The sequence below is a fragment of the Carassius auratus genome, chromosome 43 (genome assembly GCF_003368295.1).
Source record: "Carassius auratus strain Wakin chromosome 43, ASM336829v1, whole genome shotgun sequence".
Taxonomy (NCBI): Eukaryota; Metazoa; Chordata; class Actinopteri; order Cypriniformes; family Cyprinidae; genus Carassius; species Carassius auratus.
In genome coordinates, this window is record NC_039285.1 from 10266644 (window position 1) to 10287525 (window position 20882).

Sequence of the window (20882 nt, forward strand, 5' to 3'; positions counted from 1 at the left end):
AAAGCTGAAGCCATTGAAGTGATCCAGAATCTCACCAGGGGGCAGTATGACCTAATGGAGCAAAGCTGTTCTCCATATTGTACATGTTGTGCAGGGTCTGCCGTTTCACTGAACTCTATTTCCATCTACCTGAATATATGACAATAAAAATGATAAAGTGTACATCTTTACCTAATGATAAATTAGAGATCCGAATGTACAGAGTTTCAAGAAGAGCAAGTGACTGAATTAAACCCATCATTCCACCATAAAATCATCATTTTATGCTTCAGGGTAATAAAAGAGGTCTTCCAATTAATATAAATATGTAATTGTATGTAATTAAGGGTGAAAGTGAAACTGAATTTAAATGTAAGTATGATCTAGCATGGCTGTGTTTATTATCATCAATTGTGTGAGACTGAAATGATGTACATACATATTCTGGTGATGGCTGATCTGAATTTTCAGCAGCAATTACTCCAGACATTTTCACACGATCCTTTAGAAATCATTCATATAAGCTGATTTGGTGAAACATTTCCATGATATACTATATACAGCAATTCTCAATACATCAAAACACTGATAATAAGAGCCATGGTTTATAACTGAGTGTCAATAATAGCCTAATTGATTATAGTTGAGCACCAAATCAGCTTATTAGAATGATATCTGAAGGATCATGTGACACTGAAGAACGAATTAATAATAGCTGATGAAAATGAAGCTTTGCAATTACGCTTTAAAACATTAATATAGAAAACAGTGATGTTAAATTGTAATAATATAACATATTATAAAGTTACAGTTTATACTGTTGCTAGTAGGTAGGCTATATCATATTATGTTGTCTTATATAAACTGATCCTAATAGGTCAAAGTCACTTTGTATACACTGTAAACTACATTTCCCAGAATGCCCTACTGTCTTCCACCCCCAGTCCAGCCGGTGTATTTGGATACAAAGTCAGCCGTAGGAGTTGACAGCCTGGTCCATGGAATAGATCGTCTTTTCTCCCAGGGAAAGGAAACAGGGAAAGAACCGATTCGATTCAGATGAACGACAGGACGACTAACTGACCCAGCTGGGAGAACGATTACAAGAGCATCCTTCAGCGGAATTTGATGATGTGTAGCTACAGCAAACGGGAATATTTCAGCGTTATGATACGCCCATGCGACGAGATGTGTGGATGTTGTGATGTGCGGTGAACGATCCAGGCAACCACAAACATACATCCGAATTCAGAAACCCGGTTGTTTTAACTGGATGAACGCATGAATACTTGACAACTGATCTCTGGATTCTAAGAAATATTGTCGCAGGAATTGGGTGGATATTATTATTATTATTGTTATTGTTGTTGTTGTTGTTGTAAAGATGGTGGACACATCTTGTGTTGGCTTTTATTTGGGCAACATAAACACATTATGGAGAATTTCGTCACCTAATCGCTGCGACCTGGATAAAAGTCATCTTTATGCAAGCTATCCGCATCACTCTCGTTCTTCATAGAAACGATCTCAGTATCGCTGTTTCATAATACCGAGCCGAAGTTTCGCTTGTCATACGTTTCAACTGACTCCAGCTTTATGAATTAACTGCTCTTTGTGACAATAAAATGTCTATTGTTAAAATGACAATCGTGGACGATGAGGACAAAATGATCGAAGAAAGCACTTGCACATGCAGTTCATAGAAATAACACGAACCGACAGTCGATTTGGCTTGTGACGTGGATTAAACTGCAAACAGTAGACGTTTAGGTAGCTGTGGTAACGTTTGTCGATGAAATATTAATAGGTCAAATAAATGCCTTTCTTGATATGCAAAGCGATAAATATGTGGCGTACATTATATGTCGATTAATGCTATTGACAACCACGGCTCTGCCAGCTCTGTGTTTTGATTCTCGTCTTAAAATGGACGCGCGCTTTGCTTTAACTGTCTTATAGCATTCGTGATGTGCCCGGTTTATACAACACAAGAGAAACTCGGTGACTATTGCGAATGTGCAAATAATTGTGGAGGTTTTGAGATCGCGAGCTGGTGCCATCTATGTGAGCCTATCAGAGCTGAATGTCTGAGGATGCCTTAAGCCTGCGCATGTTTGTCTTTAAGTATATGAATATTCATTAAAATCCAAATTGCAAAAAACAAAACAAAAACAAGAACAAGAGTAGCATCGATCATATACGTTTACAAATATGAGAGTTTTACATGGATCAGACTTGGATGGAATAACATTCCAGTGCAAGCTATTAGAACTTAACCCCAACTAGAACATGACATGTGATGTAAGACACATTATTAGAAGACCCATCTAGATACTGTTTTATCTTCAGCAAGATTTGTTTACTTGTGGATTCTGTTGTTAAAAAGACAAATCAAGCAAGCAGTCTCCAAGGCCTTCAGTGATTTTTCTGATGGAAAAGCCCAAGCTGCATCAAGCAACCAAAAAGATAAGATTCTCAAGGCTTGGTGATCTGGATATTCTCACCTAATCTCCAGGACTTTGGTTTCTCTAGGAAAAACTTGGTTCACACTCCAAAACCATTTTCAGTGTCATTTTCTTAGTCATATTAGAGCATATTAGATCTCACATTGACTGACTGAAATGGCTCTATAAATGTTAAGACAACCACAAAGTGTGCTGTGGACAATCCAAGCAGTCGTTGAGGACAGAGCAGGGGCAGCTCAGCAGAAACTTTATTTATTGATTTCTTTCCTCATCAAGAATGCCTTTGCTCAGTAGATGGGTTCTGCATGGATAATGTGCGCAAGTTGACAGAGGGCCTCCTCCAGCTTTTAAGACCACATCGCTGACCTGAACACTCAGTGATGGACCCATATATGAGACAGAGTGGAGCTGGAGGCAGTGCTGCCCCGCTACCATGCACCAGCAGCGGAGGTTCCTGTGGACCCCCAGTTCCCCCTGCCCTACAATCAAATGCAAACTCAGTACCCTGCCTGACACAGAACAGCAGCAGCCAGAACTCCTGTACATTTTCCTCCTCAGTGGGCTCCCCAGAATCCCATCTTTCTCATCATCATGAAGGCAGTAACGTGTACTGGATGGCTGTCTTTGATTATGAGGCCACAGCAGATGAGGAGCTGACCTTGCGACGTGGCGACCTACTGGAGGTGCTCTCCAAGGACTCTAAAGTGTCTGGAGATGAGGGTTGGTGGACTGGCAAGATCCTGGACAAGGTGGGCATATTCCCTAGTAATTATGTGACCAGACGGGATACCAGCTATCCAGCATTGCCTCCGGAAGGTCTGGTCGGTGGGGAGTCACCACTGGAGATTGATTTCTCAGAGCTGTGCTTGGAGGAGGTGATTGGTGCTGGAGGCTTTGGAAAGGTGTACAAGGGTGTGTGGCGTGGTGAGGAAGTAGCTGTTAAAGCAGCTCGTCAGGACCTAGACGAGGACATCAGTGCTACAGCAGAGAATGTGAGGCAGGAGGCCAGACTCTTCTGGATGCTCCGACACCGCAACATCATCTCTCTTCGAGGTGTTTGCCTGCGGGAGCCAAATCTTTGCCTGGTTATGGAATATGCCCGTGGTGGTGCACTTAACCGGGCACTTGCTGGGAAGAAGGTGCCTCCTCGGGTACTGGTGAATTGGGCCGTGCAGGTTGCAATGGGAATGGACTACTTGCACAACCAGACCTTTGTGCCAATCATCCATCGAGACCTCAAATCCAACAACAGTGAGTCACGTTTCTTTATTGTTCACAGCAGAAATTGTACCTTTATGGGTACAGCAACTTGTCACTGGGTCAGTACCCTTAAAGGGACAACTTTGCACCTTATGTGTGCCTGAAAGGTTGATATTAATACCTTTTGAGTAGTAATTTTCTACCCTTAAGGTACTGATATGAACCTTTTAGGGTACAGCCCCAGTAACAAGCTGATGTACCCCTAAAGGTACAATATATGTAAAAAAAAAAAATTCTCAGAGTGTTCTGATGCACTCAACACCAACACCTATTCATACGTATCAACATATTGATTAAGGTTGCATGCCTTTGGGACACTTCTGGCATGTCTGATACAGTCCCATCAGAAATGCAGTGCATCAGATGTATAATTTTGCATTACATTATGGGTTAGGCACAGGCGGGGCTACTGTAGGGATGGAATAAAAGGAATGGATGTTGTGTGTGGACTTGGAAACATAGTTTTCTTGCTCATAGCATTGCTTCCTCTTCTTAAGGAGAGCTACTCTGCTCTGGAAGCGCTAGGCTATTTTTGGTCATTTGTGCCATTTGCTGCTAAGCGCAGTTGGAGTTGTTGTGGGCAGAAAGAAGAGAGTAGCTGAATGGATGAGTATGGACGCACTTGGGAAAAGGAACACTGCACACCAGACACTAAGGGTTCGGCATTTGCATTTTTTCGCAGTAGCAGAGCTTGACAGACACTTGAGAGAAGATTTAGCAAAGTCTGCTAATCCCTGTCCTTGTCAAATCCATGAAAACAGTCATCCCAGTGCTGCTCCCTCTCCCAGAGATGGGATGCATGTTTATCTTCTGCCTGTAGACACAGGAGGGGTGAAAACATTAGCTGTCAGAGTTTAGAGTTTCACTGCTTCTCGTTATCCAGGGGCTCTGAGCTCAGGTATCCTCTTCAAACTGTAGGCGTACTTGGAGATTGGCACAGCTGCCGTGGCAACAGAGGCGGATTCCAAGCCCTCCAGCCTCTTCCCAGCTCCCCTCTATTGCACCTAGACATCCCCCTCCCCCACAGTACAGTCCCCGCTCAACAACACACTACAGTGGGATTGTGTGTATGGCATAGTAACCCTTTAAGTGCACCAATAGTTGCATTCCTTTACTAGCGTCAGCATTTGTCAGGAAATGTATCTCCGGTCTTTATATTTTAGCAGTCGAAATAAAGTAGCCGCTTGGAATTGATGCAAATCAGTGGGTATTTGAAAATGTATCATATTAAAAAGAATGAAATAAGGAGTCAGGGACAAGCACTTTTACATTACCATACCAAAATTACCGTAATAGCTGCCTCTCCCTCATGTTGCCTGGGGGGGCTAATTTGAACATACTTGGGTTGCTGGTTGTCAGTGCATCTGAATAACTAGGATAATCTGATTACTGTGACCTCCTTTAAAGTGATGTCACTCTGTGTGTGTGAGTTGATAGGCTGAAGTCGATGGTCAGTCCATGTTGCTAACTGAGCTCACACACTGGACTTAAGTTACCGTTATCAAAAATGGCCCACACGCTGGCAAAAACAAAAGAGAAATGGGGATCAACTGGCAGGGTGACTCAGCTGAAAGTAACGCTAAACCCCTGATCACCTTCCCCTGACACACTCCTCAGGCAGGTCTTTACTGGAACACAATAATGGCTGATGGCTAATGGCTAACGCACTCTGTTTGGTGCTATCAAATTGTTGTGGCACATGTTCAGTACTTGTTTTCAACAAAATGAAGCCAATTTATTGCTCTACACTAAACTTCAATATTAGGTTTATATATAAACTAAATACATACTAATCGTAAAGGCTGTGACAGACCGATATATGAGTCAGACACATTAATCAGAAGATATTTGACAATACTGAGATTATCTACATCAGTTTATAGCTGGGTTTTTTTTTTTTTTTGCGTAATATTGTATTATTCTAAATAAATTGTTACATTTATTCAGCAAGGATGCATTTAATTGATCAAAAGTGTCAGTGAAGACTTCTACATTGTTACAAAAAAAAAAAAAAACTTAATATAAATGCTGTTCTTTTGAACTTCCTAGTAATCGAGCTGTTTAAACAGTGTCACATGATCATCAAGATCATATGACAATGAAGACTGGAATAATGGCTGCTGTAAAATCAGCCTTGCCATCACTGGAATAAATTCCATTTTAAAATATATTCAGATTGTTGAAATATAATGAAAACGGTCATTTTAAATAGTTATCATATTCAACAATATTAATAGTTTTACTGTATCTTTGTTTAAATAATTGTAATATATCAGCTATATGGGCATTATATCAGTCTATGACAAAGTCTAAATCATTATTAAGCATTGAAAAAGCTCATATAGATTAACTACTAGTTAGGTTACTAGTAGCCAGTTAAGATTGGCACAGAACTGTCAACTGAACTTCAATTACAGGACACCTTTAATTACTCAACAGTGGACATAAAAGTGCAGTCCAGCATTTTTAAGGCCTCCACACATCTTAACAAACCGTTTTATGTAATATGCACACCTACTAGGGTTATGATTGCTTTGGACTTCTAGGGTGCTTTCACACTAGCACTTTTGGTGTGCTTCTGGGTTTGATTGACGTCAGAGTTCGGTTCGTTTGGATGATGTGAACGCTGTCTTCCGAACTCGGGTGCGCACCTGCAAACCATACCCGAATTCACTTAAAAAGGGTGCTCTGGAGTACGGTTCATGTGTGACTGACAAGTGTGACTGATGCGCTGCAAGCAGTGAGCTGTATATCTCATTTCTGTTCGCCTTCAGTGTTCTTCAGATCATTTGCAGTACATTCCTAAGACAGACGCAAGTGCCGTTATGTACCGAAGCTTTCTAAACAAAAAGAACGGTTCAAAAACGTAAATTTATAAAAGGAGAGAGAGTAATGTTATGCACATTTGCCACCTTCTCTTGCACTGCCTTTACTAAGCAACAGGGTGAACAGCTGCTGGCTTGATGACACAAACGAACTGCGGTTCGGACCCAAATAATATCATTTGAACGCAGTCCAGCGGGAGCAGGGGAAGGGGGGAGCAATCATGGCAAGCAAACCAAGTGTGAAAGCACCCCTAATTACCTGACATTGCTGTTCTTTAAAATTGATTTTAGAGAGTACAGTTCAGTTATTGGCTGCGTGATGTCCATGCCATCTTACCATGTGAACTGCCTGTAAAGGTGTCAAATTAGATTGTTCAAATAGTGTTTTATCAGTAGGTGTAGAGAAAATGAATTATAGAGAGATCGAGCAAGAGAGAGGCTGGGAACACAACAAGTACCCCTTTATCGTGTACCCAAAACAGAGATGGCTTGACTATGACAGGAGTCAGTCGCCTGACTGGGGAAGGGTGGATACGAGAAAATGAGCATCTGGACCACAAGAGTTCAGATGGATACAGGGGAAAATAATAAGGGATGTGTATCTATGTATGGCTACGTGTGTGTATGTCCTGGAAAAGCCCCAGGGTCTGAACTCACGCAGGGGGAGAAAAGGGCAGTGGTGGGTCAGCAGGGTACAGGGTAAAGGGACTAATTTGTCACAAATGACAGATGAATTTCTGTAGTTATGTCTTTATTTTAAATAGCTTAATTTGTAGACTATGGTACTAACAATGGCAGTGTTAGAGAACCCCCATAAAAATACACATTAAATGACTTTTAAGTCACTTTGGAACATCTGTCAAATGGATATATGCACTTGCACATGACATTAAATCACAAACTATTCACTTTTCTAACTGTGGCTGAAATGTATGTTAAATTGGCATTTTAACAGTGTTTTTTGTTTTTACTACCTCTTTTACACAGACTCTGTATAAAACTTTTCAAAAGATCCCTGACAGTTTCACAAAGCCATTTCCTGCCTTTTAAGACAACACCCTGCATTCATGAAATGCACAAATGTCATCCACAATTTTAGGTGATCCATTAATAAGTAATAGGATGCGTTCCTTTCCCACCGATTGGAATGAGTCAGACGGGGATGGTGGTAAAAGTGGGGCTATGGACTTATTGCATTGTCTGCACTCTGGTTAGTGACCATGAGTCATTTATCCAGCCTTTTATGTGTTAATCATTATGAACCAATAATGATATGAGTTTGAGAATCGCTACATGTATTTAGTTAAGCCATACTTTCCAAGTACAGTAAAGCGGGACTGATAAGTTGAGGGTAGTAGAGGTTTTTTTTTTTATGTATTACAAAGTATTGGCTAAGAGCTCTTATTTTACTGCCCTTGGGTTATCAGGCTTTTGTCAACAAAAGAGAAGCTTTAAATGGCTCCTTGCGGATTTCCGCCAAAATAAAAGCTTGAATGTTTAAGGTTTGGAAATGAATGATTTAAGAGAGTTAACAGCTGTATTGTAAACAATTATTATTATTATATTTTTCTTAAGAACTAAATGTTTTATCATACTGTGAAATATTACAACAGTAATCTTGTTTTGTTAATATTATTATTAACAATAGTATAATTAATAATATATTCATTTTGATTAATAATACATTTTTTGTAATAATAATAATCCCAATAAAATAATAATAATGTATATTTTTGAAGTCATATTAATGTGTAATCATCCAATTTTGCAGCCCTACAAACAAGCACAGCAATCCTTCAGATTTATTTATTGCATTTTAAATCACATTATTATTATTATTATCAGTAAAATCCCAATTCTATGTAGAGAATTACTCTTTATTTTTCAAGTAATTCAATAACAGTAACTTTTATTTTATCATTTGCATTAGATTTGACTTACATTCTTGTTCTGATTGCATTTAGGTGAAAAGTAATAGACATCAATTTCTCCTGTGTCCTCACTAGGAAGTCTGTGAATCATTTTTCTTTTTTTATTGAAACGTCCAGTGAAGCAACTCCGCAATTAACTGAATTTCCCAGAGATTCTAGGAAAGTGTGCTTGATATATTTGCTCGTCTGTGGCTCTGCACACACTCACTGCACTCTACGCTCAACAGCATCTCTATGCAGGCGTGAATATTGGTATCGAATTTTTCTCATGCATTTAATTGTGAAATATGTCCCATTTGCTGACATTTTGTTCTGTTTCTGGTTTTTCTGTTAGGAACAAACTTACACTCTAAGGTGTTATAGGTTAAATTAATCAGTACTAAAATTGGCGTGAAATGGCAAGTTCACCAAGGTCTAATTACGATTACAATTATGGAGGCCACAATTACGCAATCGTTCAAAGCGGCAATAAATCGACCACTTATGTTATTCTACGTGCTTAAGATACATTTTATTTCTTTCTACGTGTTATCTTAAGGGGTTTTCCATTGTTTTAGTTTTAATTAACTACTTTTTTAAATAATTTAAATAACAAACCAATCCGATGTATATTTGATATTTGAGGCTTAATACAATAGAAAAGCACAAAAAAATTTCACTTAGTGCATGCAGTTGCATGAAACAGTGATATAAACATTATTCAATGTAAACTGTGATAAACGTAATTAATAATCGCTATTACAATTTCAAGGGAATAATCGACAATTCAATGATTTTTGTAAGTTCACCCTCTCGATTTTTCAAATACGTTATTAATCTTATTGTGAACAATTCACCCATGAATGTTTAATTTTATTTTTTGTAATTTTTGATCTTGTAAAGTTTAATCAAAATGTCTCCACTCAATCTGCCAGTGAGGTTTTAGACTTCTCTTTGGTAAGCCAGGCTTCTCCAATCATTTACCCCAACACTTTTTTTTTAAACAGTCAAATACATGTTCACATTCAGATCTGCCTCCATCCAGTCAACAAATGATTGACACAACCAAAACCCTAGTTTTCTAGTTCAAGGAGCCATTTCATTTGGATATACATTACAGTAGGACAGAACAAAAACTACTGCAATTTCCTTTTCATGCCGAAATTTTAACACTGCAATCTACAGTTTATCTTTAAAGGGTTCCTTGCATGGTTTGGAAAATATATTAATATTGTTTATTTTAGGGGGAAATTATAAATGTTTTCAATAAATACATAACTTCACATTTCCCATTGATTTACATTACAAAATCAATAAAGAGTCAATAAAGAGTAGTCTGGATGGTCTTGGTTAATGAACTGAAGACTATAGCCCTCATATGACAGTATCTTTAAAACTTCAGTCACACTTTATTTTAGGGTCCAATTCTCACTATTAACTAACCATTAACTATGCCTTTTGCCTCAATTAACCCCTTATTTGCTGCTTATTAATAGTTGTTAAGTTTAGGGTATTGGGTAGGATTATGGATGTCATGCATTATATGTAGTTTATAAGCACTAACAAATAGCCAATATGCAGAGATGTATAAAGTACTAGAGACCCATACTTGAGTAAAAGTACAAGTGCTCTATCAAAAAAGTGACTTGAGTAGAAGTTGAAGTGCTCTTTAAGCACCACACTTAAGTAGAAATACTAAAGTATTCAAAAATTTTTGTACTTAAGTATTGCAAGTAGTCTTTTTTTAAAATTTACTACTCAAGTACTGAAAGTAAAAGTACAAGTATTGTGTTATGTAGTTATTGAAGAAAGTAGTCAAAAGTTTGAACATATTGTTTTTACTATTTCAAATGATTAACCTAAAGGACAATCACAGTTCCTTTGATTAACTTTTTGTAAACAAAAAACGGTTACAGGGTTAGTTTGCCCAATTTGCTATGTCACTTACCCTCATGTTGTTTCAAACCCATAAGACCTCAGTTTATTTTTGGAACACGGTTTAATATATTTTAGATTTAGTCTGAGAGCTCTCAGTCCCTCCATTGAAGCGGTGTGTACGGTATACTGTCCATGTCCAGAAAGGTAAGAAAAACATAATCAAAGTAGTGTGACATCAGAGGGTTCGTTAGAATATTTTGAAGCATCAAAAATACATTTTGGTCCAAAAATAGCAAAAACTACGACTTTATTCAGCATTGTCTTCTCTTCCGTTTCTGTTGTAAGACAGTTAAAAACAAAGCAGTTTTTGATATCCGGTTCGCGAACGAATCATTTAATGTAACCGGATCTTTTTGAACCAGTTCACCAAATCGAACTGAATCGTTTTAAACGGTTCGCGTCTCCAATACGCATTAATCCACAAATGACTTAAGCTGTTAACTTTTTTAATGTGTCTAACACTCCCTCTGAGTTAAAACAAACCAATATCCCGGAGTATTTAATTTACTCACACAGTACACTGACTGAACTGATGTGAATAGAGAACTGAAGATGAACACCGAGCCGAGCCAGATAACGAACAACAGACTGACTCGTTCACGAGTCAAGAACCGTTTCTGTCAGACGCGTCCGATTCGTGAACCGAATTCTGTGCTACGTTATGAGCCCAGGTAAACCGAAGGCTTGGAGGCTTGCAGTCAACGCCAATGACGACGCCATTACGTCGAGCGCAAAAGAATCGGTGAACTGTTTTCTTCAACTGGTTTATTGAATCGAACTGTCAGAAAGAACTACTGGTGATCCCCCAGAGAACCGATGCAACCGGTTCTTGACTCGTGAACGAGTCATTATCTGGCTCGGCTCGGTGTTCATCTCTCTCTTCACAGCAGTTCAGTCAGCACGCGCAGTCTCGCTTGATTCGCTCAATGATGTGCCATCTTCATCAAACCTGCCATCTACAGTTCTGGCAGTGGTAATGTGGATTTATAATGGAATGATTCGTAACATTTTTATAATTGTAATGAGTAACTATGCAGCACATAAAAAAATATCGGAGTAAAAGTATTAAACTCAGCGAAAGTGGAAGTAGGAGAAAAAAATAATACTCTAGTAAAGTACAGATACCGCCTTTTAGTACTTAAGTACAGTAGTGAAGTAGTTCTACTTCGTTACTATACATCTCTGCCAATATGCTAATAATAGACATGCTAATAAGCAACTAGTTATTAGTGTGAATTGGACCCTATACTAAAGTGTTAACAAAACTTTTCTAGTTAAAGGATTAGTTCACTTTTTTAATTAAAATTTCCTCATAATTTCCTCAACCCCATGTCATCCAAGATGTTTACATCTGTCTTTCTTCAGTCGAAAATAGATTTTAGGTTTTTGATGAAAACATTTCAGGATTATTCTCCTTATAGTGGAGTTCAATGGCTACCAAACGGTTGAAGGTCAAAATTACAGTGTTAGTGCAGCTTTAAAAGGGCTCTACACGATACTAGACATGGAATAAGGGTCTTATCTAGCGAAATGATCGGTCATAAAAAACAAAAACAAAAAAAAAATCCAAATTTGTATATGCTTTATAAACAAAAATGCTCACCTTGCACTGCGATGCGCCTAAATGCTCCTCTGTCGGTCACGGATTATGGAAAGTGCAACGTAGGGGTGGTTGGATTTATTCACTTTATTATTATACTAAATTATTTATTTGAAGCTTCTTTCTTTTCAGATTCTTATTCATGCTTTATCATAATAGGCTTCATATTAACTTATTGGGAGAAAACGCAAGTTCTATGTGAAATTTGAGCGATCACATATAGTCAGAATGGCATAATCATATTCCCGCGAATATTCGACTGTGAGATTGGTAGTTGAATCAGGCTCCTCGAATTGAAGCATCAAATAGTCGACTATTTGAGGTATATATATATATATATATATTTTTTTTTTTTATGACCGATCGTTTCGCTAGATAAGACCCTTATTCTTTGTCTAGTATAGTGTAGAGCCCTTTTAAAGATGCACTGAAACTGTAATTTTGACCTTCAACCGTTTGGTAGCCATGAAGTCCACTATGGACTAAATTTTAATTGGAAAGTGAACTAATCCTTCAATACATAACTAGACACTTTTTTTACAGGCATGATAATTTCTCCGTTGTTTTCTATTTACAGAGTAAGAGTCCAAGGTTTGTCCCAGAGCTCACGTGATCCAAAGCAAAGAAAACACAAAGTGCTTATCCACACCCAAACTGAGCATACACTATAATGCACCATACACACACACACACATTTACTATGGACTGCAGCAGCTACGAGTCAATAATCAAAGTAAGACATGCCCACACAGCTAATATACACACATTTACACTTGCAGAAGTGTTTACAGGTGTTACTATGGCACAGTAAACACAGACAGTATACTACACATCCATGTCCGTCACATTACAAATCATAGAGCATGTCAAGGATATGGTGGGAAAGACACAATGTGTAGTGCTGTAGTTCACATACCCTTGCAAAGCATACTGAACAATACATGCAAATGTGACAACACAGGCAGCCACTATAGCTCTGTACACAGAACGCACTGGCATGGCCGAGTGTCAGAGATCTTTGGCACAATGCCCATCGGTGGTGCTCGTCTATTGTTGGAGCACTGAAAACAAGGCAGAAGGGAGCAAGGCACAGCCTTCCTACAACAGGTTTTATTAGAGTGTCCTGTTAACAGATCATTACACAGCAGAAATGTTTTCATTAACCAATCCCAGTGACCAATGATGTAAAAAAGGTTTATTTTCTCAGAGAATATAGAGTGAATAATGGTAAATCAGGCCACATTTGTCTACTTTTTTCAGCTCAATGATAATAAAAATTCTCAGAAACGTGATGATATTGCAATTAGGGCCGGGACTCGATTCAAAAAATTAATCTAATTAATTAGAGGCTTTGTAATTAATTAATCGAAATTAATCGCATTTTAATCGCATATAAATATTTGACCTGAGAACAGTGAGAAGTAATTTCAAATAAATTTCAAATAAATAATTTTAGGTATACCATTGAATAATGACTGAATACGTAAGCAACAAAATATTGTTTCTTTTTGTTCAACCAAGTCTAGCAGACCAGTGCAATTTTTTGCCATGAAGTGTAGCAATAGCATATTTAGAAACCATTTAGAAATAGTACATTTCAGAAATTCAGGAAGCTTATAGGTGCTGGAACCTTCTGTAAAGTGTTTTTTTTTAAGTAAAACACAATACTGTCAATTACATTCAGAACATTGGAAACACTGACTATTAGAAAACATCTCTCTGTTGCTTCAGAGGCCATAACATACTAAGTCCAACTCTCAATAACCTTGGCCAAAACAATAAAGAGTTCAACATAAACTGTTGCACCAACAAAATAATACATAGTTCAACATAAAGTGTAAAGTCCACGCTAGCTGCTATATGTTTTGCGTTGAGGTGATAATTGAGGCTCGATGTGCTGCTGCGGTGATATGTGAACGCTAGTTGGTGCTCCAGTATAATCGGTCCCGCCGAAACTCATCCAGTGAGAAACGTTCCGCGGTGCAAAAATAAGTTATTAAAAATGTGGGAATTTTTTTTCTGTAATTAATTAATCTTAGTTAACGCGTTATTTTTTGTGTAATTAATTAATCTCAATTAACGCGTAAGTCTAATTGCCCTAATTGCAATATACATATAATCAGTTTGTATATAAAAGAATCACCCCCCACCCTTTAAAATAATCTCATTTTGTTGTTTTGCAGCCTCAAATGAAGACTGACACAGTTTATGTTTTATATCCCAACAGACTAAAGGCTGTAATTAAAGCAAAATGTGGTTTGACCAAAAAACACGAGGTGATCCTTTTCTCAGTGATTCTGATTTTTTTTTTTTTTTTTTGACATGTTGGTGTTATATCTTTCACTTGGATATTATAAGTTGGAGTAAATACAGCTGGATAAAACAAAAACTATGTCCATCTTCATTTCAGGATGTAAAGGAACAAAGGGTGTTATTATTTTCTGTTCCCACTGTATATTAATTTCTAGAGATGCACCTATCGACCGTCCAGGGACCTGAATCAGACGATTTTTTGCATGATCATCCCAGATTGAAGACCAGCCGGTCAGCCTCACATCTGCATGTAAACATGTTTTCGCATTGGAAGTTCTTCACTATGAGTGAAGAAGACACAAAGTTTTGCAATTTGTAATTTGTCTAAGGCCAAAGTAAACCTTAGGTTTTGTTTTTGCTCATTTCGCTGAAGAAATGATAAAAAATTGCAATGAAAAAAAGTAGATTTTTGTTTGTATATGCTGGCAATTATAGTTCTAGGAACCAACAAAAATGAGTGACGGCAGGGACACACTTTAAATCTGAATCAGCCAAGAAAATTGCAGATTGTGCAGCTCTATTTTTTTTTTCTCGTTTTGTGTGGGTCTTTTATGTTGGATGTTTGAAACAAATTACAGAATCTTGGAATCCAGTCGTAAAAATGGACTTTGCAATATAATATAGAAAGTCTGAGAATTTAGCAAATTTTGGATGAATGCATTAAAAGTAGCATTGTGCAGTTATTTTTGAAAAAGAGGATCAAACAGATATCAAATGGCCCTTCATACGTTTTGTATTGATGCTTGTTTGCAAAGAAGATTACCAAACATGCTCCAAATTTTCTTATAAATTAATCCTTGTTACATTTTTGTTTTGTATTAAGTATATTTTATTTTTAAATGGGCCTATATTTAAAACTGCCTACTGTATATATAATGCACAAGAGAGAAGCATTAGAGATGAGAAGAGAAAAACATTAGTGCATTTGAAAGTAATTAGTGCAGTTATTTCTGTAAATGTTTTTTTATATAAAAATAAGTATCAGTTGGCTGTTTAGATAAGTTAGTATTTTTTATTTATATATTTATTTATAGCCAACAGTACCCTCCCTGCTGTTAGGTACCGGGATGATATCCTTACAGCTATTGTCTAACTTCATACTGGTGAAGTGGGCCCTGGGTTCCACCTGGTGAACGACAATGTCTGGCCTTGTGTGGCCAGAGTGTATAGGCAGATTCTGGATGATGAAGACATTGATGCCATTGACTGGCCCTCATGTTCCCCAAACCTGAATCTAATTGGGATCCTCTTTGGCATTCTATATTGGAGCATCCGAATCAGCCAAGTAGAACCACAGACTGTCCAGGAGCTCACTAATGCCCTGATTCAGGTCTGGCAGGAGATCCTTCAGGACACTATATGCAGTCTCATCAGCAGCATGCCTAGGTGCTTTTGGAAGTGTATACAGGCATGTGGGGGTCATACACTGACTTACATTATAAGTTGCGTTGATAAAATTCATGCACACTCGATCAGCCTGTAATTTCAGTCTTTGATTTTTGTTGTGATTTTTGAATACAGCCCTCAGTGGGTTAATTATTTTGGTTTCCATTGACTATTGTCAAATAGTGTTGCGTAGCCTGACCTTCAGACTGACGGCAGAGGGTCTGGGAACCTTGGCCGCTTTGAATGGCCAAGGACCACCCAAGAGGCCATATAACTGACAGGTAAAGCAACCAAACATGTCTCGCATTGTGCCGCGTCATGTATAGGGGCATGGAAATATCCCTCCGGTGTGTAAAACTCTTGAACTTATTTTAAAGAGTCTATCCCCCAAACTTTACATATTTCACATACTTTTGAAAATCCAGAATATAGTTGATCCTGATAAACTCTCATTATCACAGTTGTAAAAACGACGGCTTTCTTCTTCCATGGTTTCCAGGTGGAATGTTAAAGGGGATATCGGATGCCCATTTTCTACAAGTTGATATGATTCTTTAGGGTCTTAATGAAAAGTCTGTAACATAGTTTGGTTAAAATCATGAAAACTTGCTAATTAGCACATTATTAGGAAAGACGATTTGCAAAGATTCACTAAAAAAACCTTATACTAATTTTTCTGTTGGCGAAGCTGCACCACGAATAATTTGCACAAAGATAGACACATTTAGGTAGATCGGGGGCACATCCCTTCAAAAAATAGAAAAAAAGTAGTTACTGAACAAATGGAGTTTGTTTTGGGCGTGGCTGTCGGGGAGTGTTTGGGAAACCTGTTTGAAAACAGACATTATTTTTGTAATTTAGTATAATGTGTAGTGCAGCAACCACTTAACCTTTATGGTAAATACAGTTTATATATATATATATATATATAAGAAAAGTTGTTAACATGTAAAGCTGTCAGATGGTGTGTTCAGTTTGACTTCAACACAATGCTTTAATTATTTAAGAACAGCCAAGAAACAACAAGTGTGACAACATACAGATAAGTTGCGTAGCTCTGGCAGGCAGGTGCTTTGCAGACTGTCAGGTGCTCCTTTTGTCATGGAGTGTCTCTTTGCATGTGCCTCAGGTGACATTTACCTCAAAGAAGCCTGACAGCAGCACAGCTGACACAGGAAAAGCTGGCATCGGCAGGTACATTTAACCCTATGGGAGAGGGAGGCTGTGCAGTTACCACCACTGGTGTCTTATTACTACAACTCAGTAAACACTACATCAACTGAAGAGAAAGTCAGTAACAATTCAAACTCCTTATGTGTTACTTGAAATAAACTATTGATATGTGGAAATATAATAAAGTTGAGTGCTAGTGTTTGGAGAGGATTAAACATTGAAATGGAAGGAATGACCCTGTTGTAGAGTTCGACTGCGGTTCTCTTGTCCCTATTCAGGCAAATTTTCATGCAGTTCCTGGTTGGTGGTTTGCATTCCAAATGTCCCTAAATTCAATGCATGTCTAGCACAGGTTCTAATGACGCTGTTATCTATAGACATTACAGCCAGTCTAATATTGACATTCGAATAGAGGCAGAAATTTGACTCTAATCAAGAATGCAGGACCTCAAGGACTCTTTAAAAGCACAGGCAACAAAGCGGCAGCATCTAATGACGGAAAGTCACCTTGCAGAAGATCGTATGGGTACAAAGCCATAATAATATCTCTCCTGGAGGGCAACATTGTGCCGTGCTGGAACTGATTAAAGCTCACTGAGCCGTTGGTGTTGCTTCTGCAGCCAACCCAAGGTATCAGTGACACCAGGTCTTTGTAAAACCAAGCACACTCTGCTAGACAGAAGCCCTGCACACATTTAAATGGATGGTTTCTTTCTTTCTGGTGTGTTAGTGAGCACTTTGCTAGGGATGGGAATGGGGAAGTAATGCGATTGCTCTGATCGATTCTGATTCTTTAACAACTCCATTAACGAAGCGCATTGACAGATGTTTTAATGACGTCTTTATAGAAGTGGCATACAGTCTACAAACTTTCACTACATATTAAACAATACAAAAAGAAAAAAGAAAATGAGCCAACATTTAATTTACTTTTATATCAAATTTTTTGATTCACTTAAAATCATTTGTTGTGAATCAGTTATTGATTCAGCATACACTGGTTATATTATGTATTTACGATCTCTAATTTTAACATTTAATTCTGGAGATTTTTGTGTCAGACTAAAGTCTTGTAGTTTATGTTAGAGACAAAATAACCACATACAATACACTGAAGCCACTGCAAAAGTGCACTTTCAAACATGGCTTTATGAAATGAATGGGACCATCAGGATGATGAGTGTCTTATTAGACACCATCAAGCCCAAACTGACTTCTATATATAGCTCCTCTTTAGTCCTTCTTTCATGTTTATATATATCCACCTCTCTTATTTTCTTTCTTTTGCTGCCTTTTTCTGATGCTTGCTGTCTGAAATATCCACGTCACTCCCTATGTTTAGCACTCCCACATATAAAGCACACAAAGCCACGAGAATACAAATACATACTTATGCAAACACACACACACACACTGATGATATGCCCCAATTGCTCTTGTCCTTGTCTCTTTCCTTTATTCTCTGTTAACCCATTCCCATCATCATCCCTCTCTCTTTCTCTTTCCCCCTATGGTTGAGAGTAAGAATGGATGCCTCGGCAGGCGACAGCTGGAATCTGATTCATACAGGAATGGAGGGAGGTAGGCAGGGCGAGAGAGAGAGATGGAGAGAAGGAGAGGGAGAGGGGGATGAGAGGGATTGTCTGTAGGACACAGTGATAAAGAGGAAATGCAGTCTCCCAGAGACTGCTGAGGATAGGGAGGAGAAGGGGGCCACACTCAGTGATTGGTCAAAACAAGCCCCGCCCAGCTTAGTCATGACTCTGCTGATTGGTCCACAGTCATGCTTGCCACCAGCATTTCTTAGTCAATAACCTTTTCAGTGAAATTCTGCTTTGATGGCTTTGTAGGTTACTAAGCTAAAATCAACTATAAGAATGCTAGTCCAGAAATATGTATATATGTTTTTTTTAGGTAATATATTTTGAAAGCTGAGTATTTAGACCTTCTATTTTGGGTAGGGTGACATTGCAAAAAAATCTCAACATTTTTGTTCCTTTTAATGATACTTGATGTCTTATTTATTTTCTCTTAAATGGTGTGGAATGATGTTTTTATTTTTATCATAAGAACTATAATTGTAACCAAACAGCCATTGTAGGCAGATGAAATGTACAAGTTGAATGTAAAACACTGAATCTAGTTAATGATCAATATTTTCTACAGTTTTCACATAATAAACAAAAGGAAGAGTATTCGTTTTCATTTTTATGTAGCAATATAAACAACATGATAAAAATTGCACTTGCATATGTTTTACGGAAAAATAAAAAATGCCTTGGTGAACATTTTTGAGTGATGATGCAAATGAATCCTTAAACCAGTTGTGAATTTATTAATTTTTTTACGGTCTGAAATGATTGACAGAAATGAATCGCAGCATTTTTTTTAATTAAAGATCTAAAAATTAGCCTTCAGGAAAATTAATGGCCAAATAAAAGTGCACAATAATGCCTGACTGTAATATTCACAATGTTGCTGTGTTTTATATCACCAGCAAAATCATTGCAAATATCTGATACATTTCCTACCCCTTTTTTCTATAGATGCAGGTCTGAAAATAGGAACACCCTGAGAAATACAAAACGAAGGATTCAAACTGCTATGTCAGCATGAGGGACCGTAAAAAATCTCTCTCAGCAGTGTAATGTAGTGTAATGTAGTGTACCTGGGCTGAAGCAGCAGGTAGCATTGGGGGATGGAAGATCCTGATTTCAGCCACAGTCCCAGCTGTTCCTGCCTTCAGGGGACCGTTTCATTTCACCCTTTATGCTCCCTACTGAGTGTGCACTATATATGGCACTGAGGGGAGAATTCATGCCTTCAGATTAGAAGATATGAAAGAGAGTGCGACTCAGCGAGTAATTGGGACACAGACCATTTCAGTGAGCTTTAGGGAGACGAAGAGGACTGCACTGTGTCTGTGATCAAACGTGTTTCAGAGATAGTTGTCTCTTTCTTGGACTATTTTAGGACTGTGCCAATCTTGAGTGATTTCTCTAATATTATAAAATGCTTATTTCCATGGTAAACACACACACATACACACACTATGATAAAAGCAATAAGCACAATAATTTCTTTATTGGCTAATTATAAATCGGTGACTGTTCAAATATTTTTATCACCCTCTTGACTCTTGACTAAACTGCTTGGTAAAGTCGATCTCATGGATTGCTGAAGAGACAAATGGTCAAGTGTACAATCGGATCATGAAGGGTCAAGGGTCAAAGTGCTTGTTGTAATGCCAAACAGTTAAACAAGGGTTGCAGCGTGACAGATGTGTGTGCCCTGACACCATGCTGCACTTAATCATTATCAGGCTTAGGTTAAACTAGCTGCAGATGGAGATGTATATAAAGGAAATGCTAATTAGGTTGTAGTTAATGCCAGTTGGGGGTCCAGAGTGTGTAATTCTGTGGAAGACAGAAGTATTTGATCATTGCGGTAGGGAAGTTAAGGCCAATAACTGGCTACGTAAGTAAACAAACAATATATATATATACACACACAAACTGTGGGATGTAGCAATTGACCAGAATCAGAATCAAGTTGGTTCATCTGACGCCAGATTGTGAATAAAGTGTAAATATGTAAATATAAATATGTTCTGAATGGGAGTTATGGTTAATGTCCTGTGAATACAGTGGTTGATTTGCGAGTGTTTGATGTTAGATAGTTGCTAGTTGTAAAACCTGTATGACTGTCCTCTCATATATTATCCCAACACATAAACACACACTTCCATGCATGCCCTGAATGGCCTGCAGTAGCCTTTAGTGAAGAGATGCAACAGAAGTTAATTGGATCTAATGTGCACATATACCCTAACCCTAACCCTAACCCTAACCTAACCCTAACACAAACACACACACACACACACACACACACACACAGACCTTTACCATCACTGACTAACCCCTCGCTTGTTCAACCATGTTCAACGAATGTTGTCCTTCATTCTTCACTCTCATGAAAGCCCTCTCTCTCCACACATATATTCACACAATCACACAATTCACACTATATATTC

General features: G+C 38.0%; 1 protein-coding gene across 1 annotated transcript in view; it reads left to right on the forward strand.

Moving 5' to 3' along the window:
* The first annotated feature begins 934 nt into the window (after positions 1-934).
* Positions 935-20882, forward strand: part of LOC113061670 (mitogen-activated protein kinase kinase kinase 10) — a 34506-nt gene continuing 14558 nt past the window's right edge. Inside the window, exon 1 of the mRNA XM_026230983.1 lies at positions 935-3695. Coding sequence (XP_026086768.1) covers positions 2825-3695 — 871 coding nt within the window. The 5' untranslated portion in view covers positions 935-2824. The remainder of the gene's footprint in view (positions 3696-20882) is intronic.